Here is a 27,795-nt window from a genome sequence, read left to right as displayed (position 1 = left end):
TCCTTGTCTCTCAGTTTCTTCATCTTTGGATCTATATTATACTCTGATTTCTTTAGATGTGAAATTTCTTTCGATATAACAAAAAAAAAAAAAAAAAAAATCCAGTAAGCAAGGGACTGACTGTTAGGTACTAGTTGAGTGAGAATATAGATTCAAGTAACTTTTTGGATGTGACTTTCTCCCTTTTCTATAACCATCCTTTAGTATCTGTGGATCCATGAACTTAAAAGTTATTGAATAACTTCAGAGCTCTTTGTAATGCTAATATTGTCACTGGAAGCAACACATGCCATTACAGGAAATGTGGAAGAACTGATTACAAGTCAACTACTCCCCCAAGGTAAATTTATCAAAATGAATTTGCATATGATTTAAAATAACTATGCACTTGCATATAATTGATAAGACTGAAAAAGTACACAAGGACAGGATTTCACATTATGTGTTTTCTCCCAATAGGCCTCAAGAGAAGCACAGGGTGACAGCCTAAAGCAAATACTTTATATTTGAAGAATTCAGCAAGTCTGCTAAAGTCTGGTACTTGGGAAATGTTTCAATAAAAGCAGATAAAATTGGATTTATGTCTTGGATAGTTTGAAACACTACCTCAAAGCTTATATTAACAGGGGATTTTGAGTTTTTTTCCAAAATGAAACTTTGGAAAGGTCAACAACTTTTATCATTTTACAATTTTTTTTGATGAGATATATATTCTTTGTTGATTTTGTCAATTATTGACATCAGGTATTTTTAAGATGGGCACTTCTTTTCAATTAAATATGGAAATTTCCCAATATCATGATTTTATACATAATGTCAATATTTACATATCACAAATTTGTATTTACAACTCTGAGCAATTCAGAATTTTATCTTTAATCAGAGTTGAAAAATTAATGAAAGCATAACATTTTTTTACAAAACATTTTTGCCTAGAATTTTATGATTATTTATGAAGATATAGGATAACCTCTTTGAAAAATGAAATCTGTTACTTTTGCAGGTATGTTTTCCTGTACCTCCCTAGATCTGCTACTTACTATATGTGTGACCTTGGACAAATTACTTAACCTGAGGCTCAGTTCCTTATCTGTAAAATGGTTTGACTATGTGACAGATACAGTATAGGTCAAATGTGGGGGTCCAATATTCCTAAGTAGCTTTCCCTTGGTGTTATTAATTGTGTTTTTCTGCATAGTCTCTGAGCCTGATGATGGGATGATAGAGAACATAGTAGCTTTTGGGTGATGGAGTGTCTGTCAAAAGATGAATCATAGACATGACCTTGATCTGAGCTTTTGAGTCCTTCTCTATTATAGGACAAATGATGTTAGATATGAGGTGATTCTTCTAGAATTGTAGTACTGCCTTACATATTTGAAGGAAGTATAAATTCCCACATTCTAGAAGTAGAAAATTTATTGAGCTTTAAAAATGATCTTTTAGATCTATTAGTAGGGAGAAATAAAAATTAATGCATTCAATTTATTTTTGGAATTAAGTTGTGGGACACAAGATTTCTGAACATCATCTAGAATCTGCTTTAACTCATTTTTATATAAAGACCACTAAGATGATATAATATTAAGAATATCTAATTTACAATCAGAAAACTCAGTTCAAAGTCTCAGTTTATCATTTACTTACTTTTACCTGAATCTCATGGTTATCCAGAACTAAAAGTATATGAAATTGTGAATTTCTTTCAGTGGCTAAGGAAACAACTGCATTGTATTTGAAAGGCTCACTTATTTGATAAAACATGTTTCAATGAAATCAAAATTATATTCTCCACTTTTAACATTAAAAAAAAAAGTCCTTGCCTTAGATGTAGAATGAATATTAATTAACTTGTTTAGTAATGACTATATATTTATAAACCATGACTGCATTTTCTCTTTAAGTATGGAAAAATCCAGTATTATGTTTTATGCATTATGTTGATATAAATTATTATAGATGAATATTTACCAACATCATGCAACAGATTTTTTCAAAAAATGAACCCTAAACATAATGACAAGTATTTCAATTTTGATCATGTTAGATATTCCAAATATTCTTTAAAAGCCAATCTAACTGGCTAATTTTTTTCTGAGAGGATATACATTATTATGTCTTCTATGGATTAAAAATTATAGCAATTTACAAGGATATATATTTATTTAAATATTTAGCTATCTGAACAAAAGCTCGATTGTTTGCTCTCTTAAAAGGTTACTGCTCACTACTATGGCAAAATTACAGAAGAGTAGGAGTAAGCAGGGATAAAAAGTTGATTTCTATAGAGCAGTGATGATATGAATTAAGTATGAGTAAATTATGGGATGCTACCTGAATACTAAAAGAGAAAGCTTCTTAATGGTACAAAAATTATATGTCAAGAAAGTAAAGCAGAATGTCAGTTATTATTTTTAAAGCACAAAGCAAACTTAGTTAACATGAAAGGAATATATTAGGAGTATGAAATAACATATAATTACTGCAGGCCCAGTTACACATGGTCACACTTTGGATTTTTCTTTTCCATGTGTATCTCAAGTCATTTTCTTAATTATTATCAGTGAACCAAAAGTAAATTATAAATTAAAGCAAATAGTTCTCTACTATTTTTAATTAGATGTTATTATTATGTATGCATTTTAAACAAAATGACCAGCTACATTTTTGAAGCATTCATCCTCTTTACTCAGGAAATTTGTTCAGGGAACATAAACTAGAGAACTTGTATCTGATAAAAATACTTCCACTTAACAGATTCTAAAACTGTGACTCTTAAGAGAATTTAAATTCATACTGGTGTTATGTAACCATTTCAGGATTGGATCTAAGGTTCTTTCTTTACAATCTAATCAGCTTTGACCAAATTACAAAAACGGATGACAATTCAATATATAATTATAAGAAATATTATTTATATGAAGTTTTAAGATTTGTAAATCTCTTTACTTAAGCTATCCTGTTTGATAGATTCACATAGATGAGTATTAGTCTATGCTGAAGACAGAGGGAAATAGATGAGGTTTTACTTTGTAAACTTCTTGAAGGGAGAAAGTGTTTCTTTAATAAATCAGTAGTCACCAAGTAGGTTCAACTAAGTGATACAGTGGAAACAGTCCTGGTCCTAGAGTCAAGAAGATGAATCTTCCTGAATTCAAATCTAATTTCAGATACTTATTAGTTACACAACCCTATTCAAGTCACTTTATCTGCTGTTCCTTAGTTCACCATCTGTAAAATGAATTGGAGAAAGAAATTGCAAACTAGTCTGGTGTCTTTATCATTTATCTCAAATGAGATCATATATCAACAGACACAACTGAAAAATGATTAAACAACTGAAAATCATCAGGCCTTTATTAAGAGCTTATGATGTCCAAGATACATTACTAAATACAAAAGAGACAGAGTTACAAAATATTTTCTATCCTCAAAGAAATTGTATTCTTTAGGGGAGAACAGATATACATATATGTATATATAAAGAGGAAGACATATATACATATATGTGTGTGTGTATATATATAGATATCTATATATATACACATATGTAAAAAAAAAAAATTATGATGAGGTCCTTGGTAGCTAGATGGGTATTGGCAGAGCCTGAAATATTGTGAACCTTCTATAAGCCAAGTTACTCCCTGAGGCAAGCAAGGAGGAGCAATGATATGATTGTCTTAGCCTTAAATGGTCCTTTTGTTCTTAAGGAGGCCCTTTGGTCCTTGCATTGATAAAATCATCAAGATTCCATAGTTTACTGTGTCAAATTAGAAAGACAAGTTATGAAGTCAACTCTAGAAGTTGTATTTCCTCTATAAAAGAACTTACTCTTATAGTAAACCACACATTATCTCCCCCTTCCCCCCCACAAATACATGGACTCTAATTACTTTTTAGTATTGGCTTAACCCCAATATAGTCCACCTTATGTAATGTAAGGTTCAGGAATTACCATGTCTTAATGGAGTCTTCCTTCTTAATGGCATTTTCCTCCATTTGTGAGTTCAGCTAGGGAATCTAGTTCTTGTATTTCCCCCCTGTGAATTGCTAAAAACCCTTATGGATTTAGTCCATCATTAGCAGCATAGTAAAATCTTGATTTGGAGAAAGCCTAAGACTACAAATTCTCTTGAGCAATCTTGCAACAATGGCACATAACCCAATATAATTTATGGAGTGAAATCCTTTTCTCCCATCATTTGGTGGCTAAACCTCAACTAATATAAAGAAAATAAACACAAAATAATTAAAATGGAAAAATATTGTGTATGAGCTTTGAAGGAAACAAAGGATTTTTAAAAAGTAGAATTGAGGACAGTAGTTCTAGAAAACTCATCAAAAGAAAAAAAAAACTTTCTAGTTATTTTTAAATAGCTCTTGATCGCTATATTATATAGCAGCAGTCACCAAAACCATTTGGTATTGGCTACGAAATAGACCGGTAGATCAGTGGAACAGATTAGATACAAAGGACAAAAAAGGGTACATCTATAGCAATCTAATCTTTGACAAACCCAAAGATACCAACATTAGGGATAAAAATTCATTATTCGGAAAAAACTGTTGGGAAAACTGGAAATTAGTATGGCAGAAATTAGATATGGATCCACACTTAACACCATATACCAAGATAAGATCAAAATGGGTCCATGATTTAGGCATAAAGAGGGAGATAATAAATAGATTAGAGGAACAGAGGATAATCTACCTCTCAGACTTGTGGAGGAGGAAGGAATTTATGACCAGAGGAGAACTAGAGATCATTATTGATCACAAAATAGAAGATTTTGATTACATCAAACTAAAAAATTTCTGTACAAATAATACTAATGCAAACAAGATTAGAAGGGAAGTAACAAATTGGGAAAATATTTTTAAAAACAAAGGTTCTGACAAAGGTCTCATTTCCAAAATATATAGAGAACTGACCATAATTTATAAGAAACCGAACCATTCTCCAATTGATAAATGGTCAAAGGATATGAACAGACAATTCTCAGAGGAAGAAATTGAAACTATATCCACTCACATGAAAGAGTGTTCCAAATCACTACTGATCAGAGAAATGCAAATTAAGACCACTCTGAGATACCACTACACACCTGTCAGATTGGCTAAGATGACAGGAACAAATAATGACAAATGTTGGAGGGGATGTGGGGAAATTGGAACACTAATACATTGCTGGTGGAGTTGTGAAAGAATCCAGCCATTCTGGAGAGCAATCTGGAATTATGCCCAAAAAGTTATCAAACTGTGCATACCCTTTGACCCAGCAGCGCTACTACTGGGATTATATCCCAAAGAAATACTAAAGAGCGGAAAGAGACATATATGTGCCAAAATGTTTGTGGCAGCTCTTTTTGTTGTAGCTAGAAACTGGAAGATGAATGGATGTCCATCAGTTGGAGAATGGTTGGGTAAATTGTGGTATATGAATGTTATGGAATATTATTGCTCGGTAAGAAATGACCAGCAGGAGGAATATAGAGAGGCCTGGAGAGACTTAAATCAACTGATGCTGAGTGAAATGAGCAGAACCAGAAGATCACTGTACACTTCAACAACAATACTGTATGGGGATGTATTCTGATGGAAGTGGAAATCTTCAACATAAAGAAGATCCAACTCACTTCCAGTTGATCAATGATGGACAGGGGTAGCTGCACCCAGAGAAGAAACACTGGGAGGGGAATGAAAATTGTTAGCACTAATATCTGTCTGCCCAGGTTGCATGTACCTTCGGATTCTAATGTTTATTGTGCAACAAGAAAATGATATTCGCACACATGTATTGTACCTAGACTATATTGTAACACATGTAAAATGTATGGTATTGCCTGTCGTCGGGGGGAGGGAATAGAGGGAGGGGGGGTAATTTGGAAAAATGAATACAAGGGATAATATTATAAAATATATATATATATATATATATATATATATATATATATATATATATATATATATATATATATATATATATAATAAAAAAAAAAAAAGAAAAGGGACATGTTTAAGATGTGAACAAATCAATTAATTGATCAACAAGCATTCATTAAAAGCTTACTATATAAAAAAAAAATAGCTCTTGATCTGCTTGTATTGATGTGCAGAAATAGGAAAGGGAACAGTATGGGTGAGAAACATAAAGAGGATCATTTATCTAAGAACAAAGCATAAAAATAATTTTTAAAATATCTGGCCTTTTTACTGGAAAGGGAGGGAAGGGAATAAGCACCTACTATATACTAGGCCCAATGCTAACTGTTTTATACTCACTTGATCTTTAAAATAACTCTGTATGGTAGGTCCTGAGGTGATTTGCCTAAGGTCATGCAATTAGTAAATGTTTGAATGAAATAAAATTTAAACTCAGGTGTTCCTAATTACAAGCCTACTGATCTGTCCTCTCTGCTGCCTAACCTGCCTCTAGTAGAATCCAGGTCATGAAGGGGTTTAAATGACAAAGATTGGGGAAAATAATTGCTTAAACAAGAGTTGGGAGTCTCACAACTATAGAACAGTTTGCTATCTATAGCAACAGTTATGTTAAGCAATGGTGCTTGACATAGGAGAATATTCTATCCTCCTAGACCCTATCATTTTGGGGTTTTTGTGACACAGTTTTCTCATGATTCTAATCATATTTGCCTAACCATTTCTTGTTGTGTCTCACCTCTCCCCCATTTTTTTTTTCTCCTCCAGAGTAGTTTGTTATCATGTTTATGTCCCAAGGCTCTGTTCTAGGTCTTGTCTTTTGTCATCTCAGCTTCCATGTTTTTTTTTTTTTTATTATTATCTCTGTGACTCTTAATACTGTCTTTCTAGCCTGAATCTCCAGAGTACCAGGCCTGTAACATCATCTTACTATTAGACATTTCAAATTGAATAATACATAGGCATGTCAAACATAGTTTAATCAAAGAAATTTCATTAATTTTTCCTCTGAACCTGTCCATCTTCTGAACTTCTCAGTTTTCCTTGAGATATACTACCCTTTTTCCAGTTACTGTGACTCTCCCACATATAATTATAAGTCAGTTGCCAAGTCTTTTCAATTCTACTTCTACAACATTCACAACTTTCTACTTCTTCCTACTCATGTGGCCAGCATTCCAGGCCAGATATGCATTATTTCTCATCTGAAATGATGTAGTATACTCCAAGTGATCTCCCTCAAATCAGATTCTTATTTTCTTTTCAGATGGGTGGAAATGTGGGAGAAGAATGGCAAATGGGAGAATCTGAATATATGACTCATATACAAATATATGAAAATTAAAAATAATTTTTTTTTCATTTTAAAAATGCAAAAAAGGTTAATTTATCATTTATATAGGGAGATTTGATCTAAACTACATTAAAATACATTATAATGTGTCATTATCATAAATTTATAAGATATCTGAAATATTTCCTGTTTCAACCCCATTATTTTATAGATTTGGAAACTGAGGTAGAAATTGTTACATTACTTATCTAAGGTTACCATAACAGTGAAAATAAATTTAAATTGAAGCAGAAAAGATCCAAGCAGGATCTATTTATTAGCTAGGCTAGCAGTAGCCAATAATTGGAGTTAATGTCTTTTCAGTAATCAAAGACCCCAAATGAGAGGAGAGGGATTAAAAGAATGACAAAGGAATACTTTGAGCAATATAAGTGTGTTTTATGATTGGTTAGAAAATTTAAAAGCCTCTGATATCAGTTTGATATTATGATTGTTTGAACCTCCCTTTCTGAAACCTCCTTAACCACAAAATTTGTTTTGGATCACAAGACTAAATGATTGTTGGTCAGTCATGACTGACTCTTTGTAACTTCATTTGAGATTTTCTTAGCAAAGATGCTGGCATAGTTTTTCATTTTCTTATCCAGATCATTTTACAGATGAGGAATTCAGGAAAATGAGGTTGAGAATTGTCCACAACTAGTTCTTGTCTGAGGCCAGATTTGAATTCATGAATATTCTTCTTCCTAACTCCAGTCCTAGGGCTTTATCCACTGAGCCCCCAAGTTTCCCCAAAGACAGGTAAAACAGTATCAGCATTTCAATGAATAGGTGGGATAAAAGTCAACTCAGCACCTCCCTATTTCATTACATGGAAATGAGGACCAGTTCTCTAGGATGATGGGTGTGATCCTTTGGTGATGGAATTTGTCTATAAAGGAAGGAGTTGCTACAATTTAGATTGATGAGAATGACCTTTATAAGTTTTTTTTTTGAAAATATGAATATTGTGTGAAGTTACAAAATAAGAATTGTGAGACAAGAAATCTGAGATGCTCAAAATAAAACTTATTAAATTTCACATTATACAGAAAGTAAATGGAATTCAAACCCAGCTCCTTAAACACTAATTCTGTTACTTTTTCCACTGAACCATACTGGATGTTTATGTTTTGTTATTGTTTAGTTGTTCTAAAAAACCCCCTGAATTGATTGGGGTTTTTTGGGCAAAGACACTGTTATGGTTTGTCATTTCCTTTTCCATTGTGAGCCCATTTTTACAAATCAGTAACTAAATAGGAATTAAATTTATCCAGAGTCAAATAGCTAGTAAGTGTCTGAAGCTGGGTTTGAACACAGATTCCTGATTCCAGGTTGATGCTCTATCCACTGTACCATATAAATCTCCCCTTCTGTATGAAAAAAAAAAATAATAAATAAAAAAAATAAACTTGTAAAGAAAACAGGTTTTCTGCTTCCAACCAAAACTGAAAGGTAGATCCATTACCATAGGTGAGGGATCCAGCTTAATAAGGTTTGAAAGATTTGACTCTCAAATTTTCATTGTGAGGATCTACATCTCAGAAATTGGCAAGATTATAAATCAGGGGTTGCATTATTGTTTTTTTGATTTTCTAGATTTTAGAAAATAATGGGAAAATTTTAGTAATGCAGATTAAACATAAAAGTGTGTCATGAGTAATTTTTTTTCTGCCTATAGAACCAAGTGCTAAATTTTTGTCAACACTCCCCTGAATGTATATTAAAGGTACTGTATTATTTATCACAAAACTTTTTCACTTAATTTAATACTGATTGTCTCCTTGGCAAAATATATTAAGAATTATAGCAGCATTAAAATATAATTTTAATGAATGAGGAGATAAAGGAAATATCTGGTTCTATTCCAAAGATAGAATCCAAAGAGTTATAAAGTGAAAGAATATCATAGATAGATCGATAGATAGATAGATAAATAAATAGATAGATATAGATATTGCTATTGATATTTTCCTGTATGACATCTTCCTTGTTTCTCTGCCTCTTTGACTTCCTTTTGATTTGGTCCTTATTTGGACACCTTTTTCCTTTAATCTCTACAAATGACTGAAGGTAAATTCTGACCTAGAAATACCCTTAAAAAGATAATTTAATACAAATTACTAGTCTAAAATAAAATTATAGAGTTACCCTAATCAAACACATTAAAAAAAATCATTTAAAAACACATATGAGAAGTTTCCATCTAGATTTTGTTCAAAGAAATCCAAAGAGAGGCAATCTATTAGCTCATTGATAGAACACATTTCATTTCTACATCATGATAATTATCAAGATGCTTGTTTTCTCTCCTTCTTTTCCACATTTCCCACCTGAAGTCCACTGTTATTAGTTCAAGCCTCTGTGGCATAAATAATTCAGCTCTATTTCTTTTACAGTGAAAGTCTTTCAGTTATTCAGATATTCATCTTCTCTCTCTGAAATATATCCTCAATTTAAAGCTCTCATATTCTTTCTCTTGATCCCCCTCATGATGTTTTAATAAGTGAGACCCATTACATTCTTGGCTGATCAGCTTTAGTTTTAGGTTAAGTAGTAGGGGTGGGGTATTTTGTAATAGCTACTTTTAAGTTTGAGTCTACTCTCTCTGAGACTAAATCAGTCTTCAAAGGGAATATTGTGTCTATAATTTTGAAGGAGTTAGATGAATATTGTTCTAATACAATCCTTGCTGTACCTTTTTTGCTACATGTAGTTGTTAGGTGATATAATGGTTAAAAGACTGAATCTGAAGTCAGGATAAACTAGAATTCAAATTCAGCTTCAGATACTATTTGTGTGACTATGGGTAACTTACTTTTTGTTTGTTTCTTTTTTCTCATCTATGAAATGAGGGGGGAAAATTGACTTCCCAGAATTACTGTGAGATTAAAAAGATGATTTGACATTTACAAAGTACTTTTGAAAGCTTAAAAATAGTATAATCAAGTGGTTATTATTAAGTTGTTTTTCAGCAATGTCCAGCTCTCTGTGAGCCCATCTGGGATTTTCTTGACAGACAGAGACAGAGAAACTGGAGAAGTTTATCATTTTCTTTTTCAAGCCCATTTTACAGATTTTGCAAATAAGAAACTGAGACAAACAGGCTTACGTGGCTTATCCAGGGTCATTCAGCTAGTAATTAATTGTCTGAAGCCAGATATAAACTCATGGAGAAGTGTCTTCCTGACTCTAAGCCTGGTACTGTATTTACTGTGTAAACCTAAATGAAACTGGGGGGGGGGGGGAAGTTTACTTGTTAAGTGATATTGGGTAGCATACAATATGGGAGTTTATGAATGACAGTCCTAGTAAAGTCTCATAAAATACTTAAAGTTTCTTTCATGCAATTGTCAGTGGATTCTTTCTATTTCTACTTTGTTCTCAGTTTTCAAAGAGTGGAGACAGTTTTTGTCTAAGATATTTTGCTATATGAAATTTAGGTTCTGTTTTTAGTTCACTGTGTTCAGATTCTTATTTTTGTTATGATATACCTTATATCTTCTAACTTTGTAGTAATATTTCTCATTGTCTAAAGGAGTCATTAGCTTTTATCTGGTTGATTCTAATTTTTAAAGAATTTGTTGCTAGTACAGGGTTCTGTACTTTGCCAAAGTTGTGTCCAAGTCTTTGTCACATAGTTCCCATTTTGTCCATTTTTCTTGCACTCCCATTTTATTTACTAAAACAAAACCCTTTTTGAATCTCTGGCTTTATTTCTACTATATACTATAGTTGAATTCTGGAGTCCAAAATATATATATTTTTCTTTAAGTTTTGCTTAAAAATGTGCATTCAACACTTTCTTCTTAATTTATGCTTTTCATGGCTCTATTACCATGATAGCATTTTTTGCATCCCCTCATTTTTTCTTCCTCCTTGTTGTACATAACATTAGAACCTGCCTCTGCACACTTTTGGAGGGAACATCATGGTGATTTGGTTGTTTTTTCTTGGGATATTGAGTATTACATAACACTTAATTTTAATAGTCATCCAGAAGAGATAATTAGCCCAAAGAAAAGACATTTATTTAATAAGATAATATTAATAATAATAGTTACACAATATTACTTCTTATGCAAATACACTTGGCATCAGTTGGTAGTATGTTAGTGAGCTGAAAATATACTAGCAGTAAGGCATATATGTAAGAAACTAATAAGAGCAAGACCAATGGATATATGTGTGTTGCATTTTGTTTAACATATTAATACTTTGTTTACCTTGCTTATTTAACTCCTAATTTTTTTGTGATTATACCAACTAGGTTGGAGGAAGAATTAACTTCTTATACTACATAAGACACTTTTAAAACTATAATATCATGTAGATTTATTTTCATTAATTTTTACTTTAATTTCATTACTACAGCTTCTTTTATATTTATGTAGAGATAAAAATAGGGGACAAAATCTATGATATGTTTATTATACTGAACTCCTAAATGAAGAAGCAACTCCTACCAATTCATGTTGGTATCTTAGACAAACTTCATATTTTATATTTTGATCTGGTTATTGGTAGTTGAAAGTAATATAAAATCATGGTATACGACACAGGGCTATATACTAATGAAAAAGACAGAATAATATTAGGTATTTGTTAGAAACTTAATTAGGTTTTGGACTGGTTGATGAACTAGATACAATAAACGGTGACTGAGAAATTTATATGAATATAAAAGTAATTTATGAGTAGAATTTTCCCATGATTTGGTCTTGGTCCTTTGCAATTTCATGCTTTAAAGTCAATGTGTTATGGGATGGTAAAAGTGGTATGATTATCAAGTTAGATGTCACAAAGCTGGGAGAAATAAACCAATGAAATCTTTAAAAAAATGGAACTCAATCTAATTAAATATAACTTAAGACAGATACATGTGAAATTCCTTAGGGGTTGAAAATGAAAATTAACTGTGCAACTATAGAAAGCCTAAGACATGGCTTAAAAAAACAAAACAAAACAAAACAACAACAACAACAACAAAACATAAACAAAAAAAAAAAAACCTCAAATGGGAAGTTCTAGCAGCTTTGAACATGTTCAATTCAACTCAACAACAGAACATGGGATTCCCTCAAAAGAATAAAAACTAACTTCTAATACAATATTAGCTAATAACTACATTCATAAAGGCATGGTGATTAAAAAAAAAGTTACATATGACAATTCTGCTATACTTTACCTAGAATATAATATTCATTTTCAAATAGTTATTTCAGGAAAGACACTGACAAGCTGGTGCAACCAAATGTGGGTTTCAAAAGTATTGAAACAATTGGAAATCATGCCATATGAGAGTTGGTTGAAGAAACAAGGGATGAATTTGGAGAGATTTCAAGGAAATATGATTGCTGTATGCAAATATTTAACAAACTGCCAAGTAATAAAGGAATTCAACTTGTTTGAGGTGGCTAGCTATAGTAGAACTAGACTTAGTATTTTAAAGGTTAAAGGGTAAGATATTTTATTATATAAAGAAAAACTTTCCAACAATTAGAGCTGCTGAAAAGTGGAAAAGGTTGTCAGGAGGTAGAAAGATTTCCATCATTGAAGGTCTTTAGTTATCTAGAGGCTGAATAATCACTTGTCAGTTATGTTGTAGAAGAAAGTCATGTTTATTCATCAAATATCAAGCTCTGCCTTTCCTTCCAATTCTGAAATTCTTACTCTTTTTTTTTTCCATTTAGAGATAAGACTCAATTCTTTAATGGTAGTTATATTTATTAAGTCTTTTATATTAAACAGCTTAAACTAATATAAATTCTGCTAGCCTAAAATGACCTTAAGAATGACAATATTGATATCTATTAGTTTGGGAATGGCTGAATGAGTTACAGTATATGAACATAATGGGATGGAATATTATTGTTCCATAAGAAACGATGAGTAGGCTGAAAAAGAGTGGAAAGACAAGAACTGATGCTAAATGAAGTGAGCAGAACTAAGAGAACATTGTACACATTAAGAACAAGAGTATGTGATGATAAATTGTGATGGACTTGACTCTTTTCAGTGATTCAAGGCAACTTGAATAGACTTGGGATGGAAAATTCTATTGATATCCAGAGACAGTTGTGTAGAATTGAATATGCATCAAAGCCAAGGATTTTCACCTTGGTTATTATTGTTCTTGTTTGTTTGCTCAATTTTTTCTTTCTTGTGATTTTTTTTTTCCTTTTTGATCTGATTTTTTTGGTACAATATGACAAATATAGAAATATGTATATTTTTATAATTACACATATTTTACCTAGATCAAATTACTTGCTGTCTTGGGTAAGAAGGTGATAAAGAAGAGAGAGAGAAAAAAAAATTGGAACATGAAATTTCACAAAAGATGAATGATGAAAACTATCTTTACATGTATTTATGAAAAATAAAATGAAATTGGAAAGCAAACAAAAAAAGAATGACAATAGTGAATTTAAGAAAGGAATAATTTGCCATTTTCAACACATTATTTGGCTCTCTGGCTGTCTCTAGATATATCCCCCTTTTGTAAAGTGCAAAGAGATTACTTGTATTATTTTTCTTCATTCTAGGTCATCATTCTTTAATTAGCCAGGTAAAAATCAAAGAACAAAAATTTCCAGAGAAAGTCATTGATGTGAATAGAAAGCATTTTTTTGGTTCTTTTTGTCTAGCAATATGTGACATTGAAGTAGAATATATAGACTATGATGTGTTATACTTCTGGGTAGTATCCTACTGAGCATATATTGTTTTTTATTCATCTTTTCCAAGCTTTTTTTTTTCATTTTTTAAAATTTTGAGTTCTGTTCTAGGGGTGGAAGGAACACTGTTCCAGGCTTCTTGTGCCTATAGCTGGCAGGGCCAAGTTACTTACATGGTTAAATGGTTAGAACAATTTCCTGCTTACTCTGCCATCTTGGCTCCCAGAAGTCTACAATTATGTATATCTAATAAATAGTGAAGTTACCTGATATAAATTTTATCTTTCCTCTGTTCTACTGTCCTTTTCATATGGTGCAAAAAAACTTCAATTGAGAAAGAACATGGAGTAGATGAAAACAGGGAAAGAGGTAAAGTGAATATGATAAAAACTTGCCTGGATAATTGTGAGTTGACTCTCTGTTCTCAATGTCAATATTACTGAACATATTATGACATCAAATGGTCTTTCTTGGTAAATAATTAAAAAAAAATTCAAGCCAATAATGGAAAATTGGATTTCTTTAATCAGAGTAATTACAGAAAGAAATCCTTCTGGGAAGAAGAGAACACCAGTGTTCTTGTTCCTATGAGCTTAGTTCTCAAAACCAACATTTTAGTTCTATTCAGCATTTTTTTATTCACTATCAGTATATTTAAGTAGAAGAAAATAATCAATAATTGCTTTTGCCTGCTATTTATGAAAAAGTGTATATATTGATTTTAGTTAGAAAGGGTGACAAATATAAAGGAATTTGGGGGAAACTGAAAGAAAAATAGCAGCAAAGTATTAAAAAAAAAAGATTGGAGAAGAAGGACTACACTATGTTTCTACATTTATGTACTCTTTCATACATTCCATACTTTTAGGAAGATTTTTTTTATTTATAAATCCGTTTGCTTTAAGACTCAAAGACAGAAAAACTTAAACTAAGATAGACAACTGAGTTTAGCAGTAAAGAACTAATTTTCAAAACACAAGGACTTGGATTCAAATACAGCCTCTGACACACCTGACAATATGATATTAGGGAAATTACAGAAACTCTTAGTGTCTTAGGAAACTCTTAAAGAATGTGAATATAAAATTATTTAAAATAATGATAATAATTAAGTTGAATTAACATTGGTAGAAAATTTTCTTATGTAATATCTTAGGTTTGGTGCCTATACTTTAATTGCTTGAATTTCAATCACCAGATTGTGATTTTTTTTTGACATACAGGAAATCCACTTACATTAAAAATAATTTATTATTCATTTAGTATAATAATAATTTATTATCAATTAATTTATTTATTAATATAAGAAGAATTTTCAAAATATATTATGAACACCACCAAAACAAAAGGGAAAAAAATGTTGCACATCAAATCAGAAATTCAATATGTATAACTTGTTAACCTAAAGTGATATAAAATTTATAATCAGTATTAGAAGGGAATATGAAGGGGCAGCTAGGTGGCACAGTGGATAGAGCCCCAGCCTTGAATTCAGGAGGACCTGAGTTCAAATCTGATCTCAGACACTTTAGACTTCCTAGCTGTGTGACCCTGGGCAAGTCACTTAACCCCAGCCTCAGGGGGAAAAAAAAAAAAAAAAAAGGAAATATGAATAAATTGTCATTTAGCCTCTGTGGGCCTTATTTACCTCATTTGTAAAACGTTGTATTGGAGTAGATGACCGTTAATATTCCTTTCAGCTCTAGATCTATGAACCCATGAACACAGGAGACATAGCAAATGCTTTGGTTCCACGCAATCCTTAAATATCTTTAAATGTGAATGTTCAGCATGGTAGAGTGTGATGACTAATGAGAGAGATTATTGCTATTCCTTTTACTCCTTTGGACTTTCTCCTTGTCAAACTTATCTGGAATCAACCCTCATTTCTCACTAAGTGTTTTTGCCCCCTAGATGGAAATACAATAATTTTCTTAGCATTTACCAACTAATCAAATTCACTAACTGCTTCCTGGCTCCTTCTGGGAAACTTGCCAGCATACTCATGGTTTGAGTAAGCACATAGGGATATACATTGTTTGAGACATTTGTATCCTCATTATCCTCAAGCTGCACAAGTTACAAAAGTTGAAAATCAAGACATCAATGGCTTTGATCTGCCTTGAAGATAGAACAATAAAAGCTTTAGGCTCTCAAAAAATGCATTGTAAGACTTTTAAATAGGTATTCCCAAATTTATTTGATTGCTATAATGATGCCTTTGATGTCATTAAGAATCACAAGACAATAAGACTACCCATGTTGCCAATACTTGTAATATTTCTTTTTGTTTACTTCTGAATTTGATTTTGTAGATGATACAACTTTTGAATTTCATTTAAGATCAATGTTTTGCATAAATATACATATGTTGAGTACATATGTTATTTTTGTGTGCATGTCTCTGTGTGTTTGTGTGTGTGTGTGTAAGAGGAAAAAGAAGAAAGAGAAAAAGAGGGGAGAAAGGGGTTACAGAGAAAAAGAGGAAGGGAGAGAATTTTAGGAATACCAGAAAGCTCAGCTCTCAAACGGTCATCTGTGTACTCAAGCCATAATTTAAGATTAATTCTTAATTTTAAGTCTTTGCCTACTCTTAAACAATGGTAATAATGATAGCAAAAACAATAATGGTGTGATTCTAATCATATGGAAGGGGCATGTCATGAAACCAGATCAGTAATTAAGGCTTTAGTATGAAAGAATTTACCAGATCATTTTCTGAAAACAAGTTTTGACAAATAGGCAAGTTCAAATAATGCAAAGACACCAGGTGCCTGGTGCAATAGAAGGCTCTACTGAGTATAGAAGACACAATCATAGCTTCGGAAAATGGGATAAAGACTGAAATTCTTTGTCTCTAACATTTCTTCCAAATCAGAGATTCCATAAGTCTGAAATACTGATTAGGAAGGTAAAAGCACAAAAAAGCCTTATCATAAAAGAAATTACTTTTATGGTAGCAATTTTATGTAGTACAAAAGAAATAGTCTAGAGACATCTTTAAGGCAATTCTTATTACTGAGATACATTTTTTTTTTTTCTTAGAGTAAGGGAATAGTTCACTGAAGTGCAAATAACTACAATAATCATTTACTACATTTTAGATTTTAGCAGCATATGTACTTATTATCTTATCAGTTTTTATTTTGAATATTCTATAATCACATTAAAACACTACTTAGGACATTTTAATTAGGAAAAAACCCCTTGGTCTATGCTATAACCTAGGGATTTGGCAAAAGATAATTGGTGGTAAAATTATAAGAACATGTTTTAAGCATATTTGTTAAAGTCCAAAGTCAAAATGCCTGCACCAATATTATTAGAGCCAGGAGTGAAAAATTTACCTTTGTTGCAGCATCAAAGCAGACAAATCCCATACTAAAGTCAATAGTTAGTCCCATTAGATGACTTTCCAATACACAGGCATAGGTCTTGCACTAGAAAGATTAAAAAAAAAAGTTACTTTATATGAGAGATCTAAGAAGAATGTTCTGCCTCATTGCACAAAGCTATTAAAAGAATTGCTACATGTTGACAGAATCATATTGAGGATATTTTTAATAAGTGTTATTTCTGATACCTTCATGTTATACTTTTTCTTAAACACTAATGAAAAATTTGTTTAAAATTCTATCATATTATGCAGAGTTTTGGGATCCAAATTTCTCTGATTCAGCAAAATATACCCTGAAGCAAAGAAAATAATGGAATTTATCACTTGAAGAAAGGTCTATAATTTGTTCCGTGTACTAAATTGATATAAAGAGATGGCCTTTCATAGTTTTTGAACAGAAAACTATAAATATGTTGCTAAAATAACTGTAGTCTAAGAATAACAAAAGTGACTATTCCTATTAAACAAGACCAATTTACAATTAATAACATTTTAATGAAGATGGAAGCATAATAAATCACTCGCCACAGACTCTAAGTGTCTAATTTATATTGAATTTTTTCTTTACTAGATCTTCTGAATTACTGAGAAAAAGATTTGCAAAATATATATTTCATCCAGTTAGCTATTATCGTAACAAAAAAATATATTCTTGAGACATCTTTAAGGAAAACCTTATCACTGAAATAGATATTTTTAAAAGTAAGAATTAGGAAACTAGAAAGTCAAACTTCATTACAATAAATGTACTTGATTAAATTTGATAGGAGAAAAGCATGTAATGGCATATTAACTCCCATTATTTTCCTATTATAAGAATTGGAAGATATTTCCTATTGGTACAAAGAATTCACATTAAAGATCCTATAAATTCCCCTACTTCACTGAGATGTCTTCAGTTTAGACAAAATACTCACCATTTCCCTTCCCAAATTTCTTCAAATGTAATTCATTAAAGAGTTGAACTGTATATATCGACAACCTGAGTCTTAAACAAAATTTACCTAACTTGCTGAATCTGTATTTTTTTTCTTGATTCTATTTGTATGTCTTATATTTCATTCTCTAGTATTTCCAGTCTAAAAACAAACATGCCTTTTAAAATTAATCATGTGAGGGTTGAGAATACAATAGAGGGCACCATGCTCTATTTATATAATATGATGTATGCTTATATTTGTGGACCTGTTGCTTTATTTGCATTAAAATTTTTATATTATTTGTAGAAGAATTTTGACAATGATAAACAGTCTTATTTGGAGCAAAATAAAAAACAGAAAAAACACCAAATCTACTGTACTTCATGCTTCAGACTTATATTGCCAATTTTGATTTCATTAGAACTAAACATAGTTGATTCTGTAAGTGCCACTAACAGTTCAGTCCTTTATAACACCTGTAATACTATTCAAGGTGTTCTTTGCAAAGATCATGAAGTGAGTTGCTTTTCTTTCACCAGCTAATTTAATAGATGAGGAACTAGGCAAACAGTATTAAGTCATTTGCCAAGGGTTGCAGAATTAATAACTAGCTGAGGTCAAATTTGAACTTGGGTGTTCCTGATTCCGGTTCTGTGTGCTATCCACTGAGTTTCCCATACCACTGCATTACATTAATCAAGTTCTATATTATTTAAATGGCTCCATACATTGAGGCCACATTAAAACTTTTATTACTTATATGATCCTTACTTCCTAAAAAATAAATTCCTTCAGTAGCATATTTATGAATAACTTCCTTTTCATAAGAATAAACTCATTTACAAAGAGCAAAAGGTGAACATAAAATTACCCATTTATTAAACAATAGCAACATTAGATAAAGGAAGAGAGTATCAGTTCAGGGATAGGAATTTGAACTGTTATTTCCCTAATATTGGACATTCTAGGTGTAGACACTCTAACATATAGATTTGTATCTTCTCTATAACTTATTTGCCTAGAAGAGATTTGAGAAGTTATAAGTCTAGGGCCACACCACAAGCACATGTCAGAAGCAGGGTTTAAACTCATGGTCTCTTGGCCATGAGACCAGTTCTCTGTTCTTTATGTCACACTATTTAGCATGCTGAAGTAAAATAAGGGCTAAATCTGGAGTCTGAGCACATGAGGTCAAATCCCAGCTCTGTTGCTTTCTGTCTATAGTAGGAACCTCTCAGACTTAAATATCTCATCTATAAAAATGAGAGGTTTAGACAACATGACCCTGTGATGTTTTGACAAAAACCCACTTTTGGAAATGCTTACTAAGAAGTTTGCAGCTTAATGATATAATATAAACTCCTTGAAAACCAGACTTTGGTTTTGGTCTGTTTCCCCCAGCATCTAACACAGTATTTGGCACACAATATGCACTTCAATATTTGTTCATTGATATTTGCCCTAATTTCCATAGAATTGCTTTTTTAAATTTTTAACTTCTGAATTTTAAAGAATTAACATACTTATGATTTCATTGATTTCCTTGAGAGGAAGTTTCTCTACCTGCACCTTCTCTGTAGTATACAAAATATTAGAACATTGTCTGTGGGTATTTAAAGGTAAGTAATATATCTTCACTTGGTGTTAAAGTTGAACCAATGATTTTTCTGATTCAGCAGCCAATTCTATATGTACTATATTACACTGCTTCTTACTTTAAATGGAACTAGGTGGCACAGTGGATAGAATGCTGGGGTTAAGAAGAGCCAAGAAGCATTTATTAAACACTAACTTAGAGACACAGTTGCAAAACATAATTCCTGCCATCAGGGCAATGTAACAATGTGGTTATTGCATTATAATTGTTAAGAAAATGTTTTTGTGTATGTGTGTGTATGTGTGTGTATATATGAACATATGTGAAAAATGGAAAGTAGATGGAAAATGATTTTAGAAAGGATGAAACTAAAGGGTACGGGAAGACAACAGTCAAAGGCTTTGGACTAAAGGAATTTAAATCCTCTCAGATAAGAAAATCTATCAATATATTAATATAATCTATATAATAATTTTAGAGAAAGACACTGGATTCAAGAGTGATTGGCAAAGACCTAATAGAGGAAAAATTGAGTCGAGTTTTGTAGAAATTTGTTAACTATTCTTCTAGAAAAATAGAGGGCTTTCTTTCCTCTCCTCCCCACAAAAGGAAGTTAAAATAATTCTATGTGAAATAGATAACTGATTATTTCCTTGTACTCTAAACATTATTTTTAATGTACTTGAAAAAAATTTAAATCTACTTGCAAAAAATTCTTCTTGGAACAATTGTTTGAATTTGGGAGGATTTCTGAATAATATAAATGAAAAGCTTTAAAAATATTAGTGATAATTGCATTTGGGGAATATCTGCTACCATGATCCAAATAGGTTTCAAATTATAATAGAAACATGATTTTTTCTTTCCAAATCACTATCTCATTTACCCAATGCAGTGTTTTAGAAAATCCACCTGAAATGTTCACATGGATTTGTGCCCAACCTGTCATAGAGCATTCTGAGCTTATACTGGTCTAATAAGTTACACTTAGAGATGTAGTAGCTTGACTTTAGTCCTCTTTGACAACAAAGGACAACAACCAGCTAATCACTAATTGATTTTTACCACCAGCATTTAGCAAAATATTTGACATGTAGTAGATAGTTAATACATGCTTATTGATGGATTGATTAATAGATGTTATTATGTAGTCTTCTTAGAATATATAAAGATATATCATGAATGAAAAATATTTTAGCTTTTTTTCTGAGCAGAATGATTTAAGACAAAATAGCAAAGGTGATAAAATAAAGTGGATGAGGATTAATAGAGAGATGATGATCTCTATATTCCTATATAAAGGAAAATTCAAAATAACATCTGTTCAACAAGCAAAGATATTCATTCATATTTTTCTTTACTCATTTACTTTCCACTAGATCTTACTTTTCTCATAATCTTTATTTCCATATAAATTTCAGGGTCTTGAGGCTTTTGTGCATATGAAAAAACTAAACAGATAATTTTCAGTAGGTACACATATTCAAATTTTTGTTACTTTAAAAAACTCTCTAAACATGGATAAAGTGAATTATCTTTGATTACATTTTCTCATAAAAAACACAAACAATATGAAACATGATAATTTCTAAGTTTAAAAAATTAGATATTTCTCATTTATAGTGCACTCCAAGTGCAATGCATCTCAAATTGGCTTATGAATAATTCACCACAATAAGTACTTCTTGTAACAGTCCAAAGCTTTATTAAGTTGCTCAGACCTAAGGATTAGAGAATATGCACCACAGACCCAAAGTTTAGAAGAAATGAGACTCTCAAAATATTAACTTTCATTTAGGCAAACATTTAAAAAATGACCCTACAGCCATATATATGGACATTGATCTTCCTAAAAGAAAGCAATCAAAATGGCAATTAAAGAGACATGAAGGAGAAATAAATACATTCCCCTATCAACTTCTATTCAATTAAATATTGTCACTAATTTTTAAAAAATAGTGTTGAGATTTCATCCAAGATTCTGGGAGTAAGGTATTATTTTAAGATAAAAGATTCCTCTACTTCAATTATTCAGAATCAATTTTTAAAATTATATTTTATAACAAAATAGCAAACATTGCAGTATATTTTAGGCTGTGTTAGGTTCTGAACAGTTTATATAACAAAATGTTGTCACTGAAATAATCTTTAATTTCTAGCATATTTTTTTCACAGGTACATGAAGAAATGGGTAGAGTTAATATAGACAGCCTGAGAAACAACTAAAACACTCTTATACCACCTCTCTCATCATCCCTATTATATACCACAGTGGTTACACAATAGTTTAATACAAAAAAGTGAGTTGTAGAACATTGAATATAAGTTTTACATTTAATAAAAAATAATAGTGATACTGTTTCTATGGGTTTATGATTCAAATCTACTATAGATACTGAAAAATTACTTCTGTGAGGTGTAAAGAAAATTTTTTTTATGATATGAGAATTTCAGTTCATCAGTTATACATTCTAGAACATCAATTCATGGTGATTGCTATTATAATAAATTTGTTTAAATGAAAGAAATGAAATGTTAAAATGGTTTTCAAGGAAAAAAATAAGTAGCAAATCTTACATCAAATGCTCACTTTTCACAGTGCCTAGAACACAGTAATTTTAGTTCTTTTTTTTCTTCTTTCCCTCCTTCCTCCTTCCTTCTCTCTCCTTCCTTCCTTCCTTCTTTCTTTTTTCTCCCTTTCCATCTATCTATCTATCTATCTATCTATCTATCTATCTATTTTTCTATCTATCTATCTATCTACCTTCTCCTGTTTACTCCTGCCTACCTTAAGGAAGACAAAAACATAAAGGTGAAATATACAACCAAATATATATATATATATATATATATATATATATATATATATATATATATATATATGAACTTCCTGTTTTCCTTGAAAAAACAAACATATTGTAAATATAATTGATGTCCATTAATTGGGGAATGATTAAGCCAGTTGTAGTACACTGATGTCATGGAATATTTTTGAGATTTAAAAAAATGATGAGTTATAAAGAATTCATGAAATGCTGCAAAAGTAAATAAATAAAAGAAAATAATGTATCTGGACTTAAAGACAAAAGATACATAAAAATCTCAGATTCTCATAAAATGGCTGAGTTTCTACCACATATTAGTTCTATAAGTAGACCACAGAAATTTAGAGAGATTTAATGTTTGTGTGATTAACACATATAGATAAAGACTTAGGTTTTTAACAGCAATTATATTATTCCTCACAGATTTCATTACAGAATGTGTAATATATTAATGCCATTGTACTTTCCTAGAAGGATATATTTGAAAAATTATCATTTTTATAGTTTAAATTTTCAACTTCAACTGTTTCTGCCTCCATAAAATATTTAAGGTTTGTTAATAATAAAATACACAATCTCTCAGTAGTCATGTTCTTAATCTATATTATCTCAATTTGAAAATATTGATTCATTATTTTGTAATTATTTTTAAATTGCCTCATCCCTCAGGATTTGTCTTTTAACTAGTCTCTTGTCATTTCCATAGCCATGACATTGTCTTAGATGATTGTTTGTTTATTGTTGTTTTAATGTATAAACTGTTGATATGCACTAATGTTTTTTCACATGGCAAATGTTCAATAAATTATATTTATTTAAGTTACTAGAAATACATAAACATGTATTATACAATCTCCAATCTACTCTCAGAAATCTCCATCAATACTACATCCAGAGGGAGAAATATGGTAACTGAATGTGGATCAAAGCATACTATTTTGTTGTTTCCTTTTTCTTTCTCATGGTTCCCTTCCCCTGCCATGTTCTGATTTTTCTTTCACAACATGATGTATATGGTATTATTTAGAGTGATTTAGATGTATAACCTATATCAAATTGCTTGCTGTCTTAAGAAGTGGGATGGTAAAGAAATAAGGGAAAATTTTGGAACTTAAAATCTTATAAAGACTATCTTTACATTTGTTAGGAAAAAATATAATACTAAAAAAACCTTTGTAAGTTATGTATCTTCTGGTATTTTTTCCCCAGCTGCACAAATGTTGAAGAGAAAATGGTTAAATGATAAAATTGTTTTGTCTTCCTCAATTTATATTCAATTCCTTTTAATATAAATTTAAATTTAATAATCAAATATTGCTTTTTATAAACTTAACCCTATAATATACAGGAAAACATAAGATTATTTGCTACAGGAAAATTTAACTTCTTAAATTAACTTTATTTCTTTTATAATGAAAATGTATTCCCTAAAAGAGGTACTCAATTGGTTCTTACCTGTATCCTTTCAACTTCTAAAAAAGTTGCTGTTTGGAAGGCTTTCTCCCATTGAGCAAGGTCACACTCTAACTCCACTGAAAAGTAGAGGTCCTCTCCAGTTTCTGATTGGACACCAAAGCAGTGTTTCCGACGGTCCAGTAGATCACTGTCCTGATGAAAACCTGAAGTTATATAATCTGGCATACATCAATTCATATTTCTAATATGACCATGCCTTAAATATAATTCCAGTAATTTGTTAAAAGTAGGCAATCCAAAGAGAGAAATAATAAAGGATATCATGAAAATGTAAAAAAAAAAATGTAAGCTAATCAAAAGTGTTATTTGTTGTTCCAAAATGTTTTAACTATGTGATTTTTGAGTAAATTATTTTTGCCTCATTTTTCTCATGGGCAAAACTGGGATGGAATTTATATTCTAACTCATAGATAGGATTATTGGAAGTAGGAAATGAGATTTTGTACATCAGAGTTTATTTGTTTTTTAAACTATTTCCCTGTCAAGTTTCTTTCTCTTTCAGCACTCTAGGTAATCATAGTTGTTGAAAAGGGAGTTTCCCCACTAAGAAGTTTCTAATTCCAAGGAAATCAGTAGTCCTGATTCCTGAAATTTGGTCTCTATAAAATCTGATATACACAAGAATTTATATCTCAAAAGTAATGTGGAATTAAAGATAGAGAGCTGGTCTGAGAATTAATGAAGACTTATGTTCAATTTTTATCTCTGATGATTGTCAAATTCCTAATCAGAACCCTAAGCAATTCGCTAAAAGGATAATTTATAGAGTAAGTACCAAGGAGAGGCAGAGGGAGTTCCTTCCCTCTTTGGTAGTTTCTTATATCAATGAAATTGGAGATCTGGTAGGAATTCAAATTAAATAATCACTATAATTATTTATTAAATAGTAATATCATCTCTAAAACAAAATTTTCAATCAGCTTTGCTATAAGAAAGCAATTTGCACATAAAAGAAAATCAGCAACATATATCTATGAAACATTTTTTTTACGGTACTATTCAACTATTTTTCCAATAGTGTATAAGGTTTTTCACAGTAAACCTTGTACTTTGGTACTACCTATAACTTTTTTGAAGTCATATAATTATATATATAGAATTATATTTGGATGTAAACACTCAAAATACACAATAAAAAATATCACTGGAATGTTAAGTTTTTATGGTGAAGGATTGAGTCATTCTTTTGATCTCTAGTACATAGATTGGCACATAATAGGCATTTAATAGTTTTCAAATGATTCCTTTGAATCATTAAAATAGACACCTTGTTCACTTTGGACAAAGCTTATGAATGTCTAACTGCCTCGTATTTAATCATATTCTAATGTGTATTATAGATTTTTGTTTCTCCTCCAGTGGAATGTATGCTATTTGTGATTAGGCATTGTATCATTTTTCATCTTTGCTTTTCTAGCATACTACTGAGCATAATATATTGGGTATTTAATGTATATTGAATTTAATTTTCTCTCAAAAAGTTCTTAAGTTTAAACTTTAAATGAACTAGAGTGTAAATAATCAAGATTTATAAAAAAAAATAAATCATTTCATTCTCTCATGATATCCAAGATAGAAAGATAAGAATTCTCCAATTTTCCAACAAAGTCATTGAGAATAGATTGAAGGAAGGGACCCCAAAAGTAGTCATCAATGGTTCTATGTCAACTTGCAGGGAGATAGCTATCTTATAGATTGTACTTTTATTATAGCTTTTTGTTGTCATATCATAAGCATGGATAATTTTTCAACCTTGATCCATGCATAGCCTTGTTTTCCAAATTTTCCCCTCCTTTCCCCTACTCCTCCCCTAGATGGCAAGCAAATAGATTATACTTGATATCTATCTTTCTACCCATTATGGTAAGAATGTTGGTTCCCTTGGCATAACTGATTGCAATTTGTATTAAGCCAACAATTTGTGATGAAATGTTTTATATTTGTTTGTTTTTTTCACTTGTTGGTAAAAAGCACATATGTTTTTTTATTAACTGACAAATGTATGGGATCCCCAGAAAGGGCAGATTACCCATGGGAAAATTTGATAAGCAACTTCATCATTATTTAGTTATTGATTGTCAATTAAGTTAATTGATATAATTAATTAATTGGTTACAGCTACTAATCAGAAGTTGGGATAAGAAGCTAACTTCCCTTTACAATAGCTTAAAATTATAAGAAACTCACCAGTCTCTAGCCTCCAGCCTCCTTTTGAAATAGATATTCCCCGGTACCTGCAGCTCAAGTATTGTATTAGACACTTGACTTGCCAGGCACATACTGCAAAGGGAGCATTAAAAATCTTTAACTAGCCTTAGAGGAATCTTGTCATTGAGTATTAATATGAGATACACTTACTGAGAAGTCCAATGAAATCAGGTAGATAATATAAGCTAAAGTTTGCATATATTAAATAATAAAATTTGATTTCTGGCATTGATTAATGTTAGTTTAATCAGTTCTTTGGTCATACTAGTTAGCCACAAGTAATAGTAAATTCGTTTTGTGTGTGTGTGTGTGTGTGTGTATGTGTGTGTGTGTGTGTGGGGGGTACTGTATCTTATGCTTGGGCTGATTGATATTCTCATGAATGAGTTGGAATTTGTATTTTAAATCTTCAGAGTATTTCACATGATGATTGATAAAAAGTGTTAGGGTTGCTTATCTCATAGAAGAGAAATCCAGGAAAAGGCATAAGCATAGTAATCATCCTTCAGTATTTTAAGACCTGTGGCTTGTTTTGTTTGATTCCAGAGGAGAGAACTAGGAGTAAAGATTAGATGTTACAAAGAGGAAAATATAAGCTGAACACAAAGAAAATTTATCTAACAATTAATCTATTTAAGGACCTATGAGGCCTCCCTTCACTAGATTTTTAAGCCAATAACTTGATTGGTAGATTTCTAATATTGTAGAGCACACCTTTTTAAACTACGTGTCATGACCCTATATGGGATTTAATAACTATATGTGGGGTCACAAAATTATGATTTGTTATTAGTAAATGTTTGATTTGTATACGCATTTTTATACTTATATATTGTATGCTTGAGGTCATGTTCAAATATTTTAGGCAAAGGGGGATCATTTGTGGGAAAAGTGTAAGAAGCCCTGATGTAGAGAACATTTGAATAAAGATTTGCATTGGATGAGAAAGTCTCAAGTTATGTCTTTTAACCATGAGATTATATGATTCTGTAAGTCATTTACTATTATCATACACAATTCAACTAGTCATACTTGTAGATGGTTGCAAGCTTGAAATCCTTCTCCCTTTGTTATTTATCTTCATTTTATTTTCTATATAGCTTCTCTGTATATTGTTGTTTTCATGTAATATCTTCCCTATTAAACAAATGAACTCATAAGCAAGGACTGTCATTTATCTTTTTTTAAATATCCCCACTATTTAGCATAGCATCTGCATATCATAGACACAATAAAAATTTATTGAATGACTAGTTAATTTTGCTATAAGGCAATGTGTGAGGAATAATATATAGCTAGGAATAGGAAATAGGGATTAGGAAATGCAAGGGCAGGGAGGCCTTCTTTAACTGGGGCTTCCTGATACCACTGAAGGATTAAAAAAAAATAGTGGCTAGTTAGTTCTAAAAGGCAAACTAA

At 31.0% G+C, this 27,795-nt stretch overlaps 1 protein-coding gene across 1 annotated transcript in view; it reads right to left on the bottom strand.

The window, feature by feature from the left end:
- SNTG1 (syntrophin gamma 1) overlaps positions 1-27,795 on the bottom strand; it is an 813,750-nt gene that overhangs the window by 95,675 nt on the left and 690,280 nt on the right. The window contains 2 exon segments of the mRNA XM_074278136.1: positions 17,301-17,393; positions 24,148-24,300. Of these exon segments, the coding sequence (XP_074134237.1) occupies positions 17,301-17,393; positions 24,148-24,300 (246 nt within the window).

Source organism: Sminthopsis crassicaudata, chromosome 1 (assembly GCF_048593235.1).
Source record: "Sminthopsis crassicaudata isolate SCR6 chromosome 1, ASM4859323v1, whole genome shotgun sequence".
Taxonomy (NCBI): Eukaryota; Metazoa; Chordata; class Mammalia; order Dasyuromorphia; family Dasyuridae; genus Sminthopsis; species Sminthopsis crassicaudata.
Note: the sequence above shows the minus strand (reverse complement) of the source record. Positions and strands in the feature narration are given on the sequence as shown.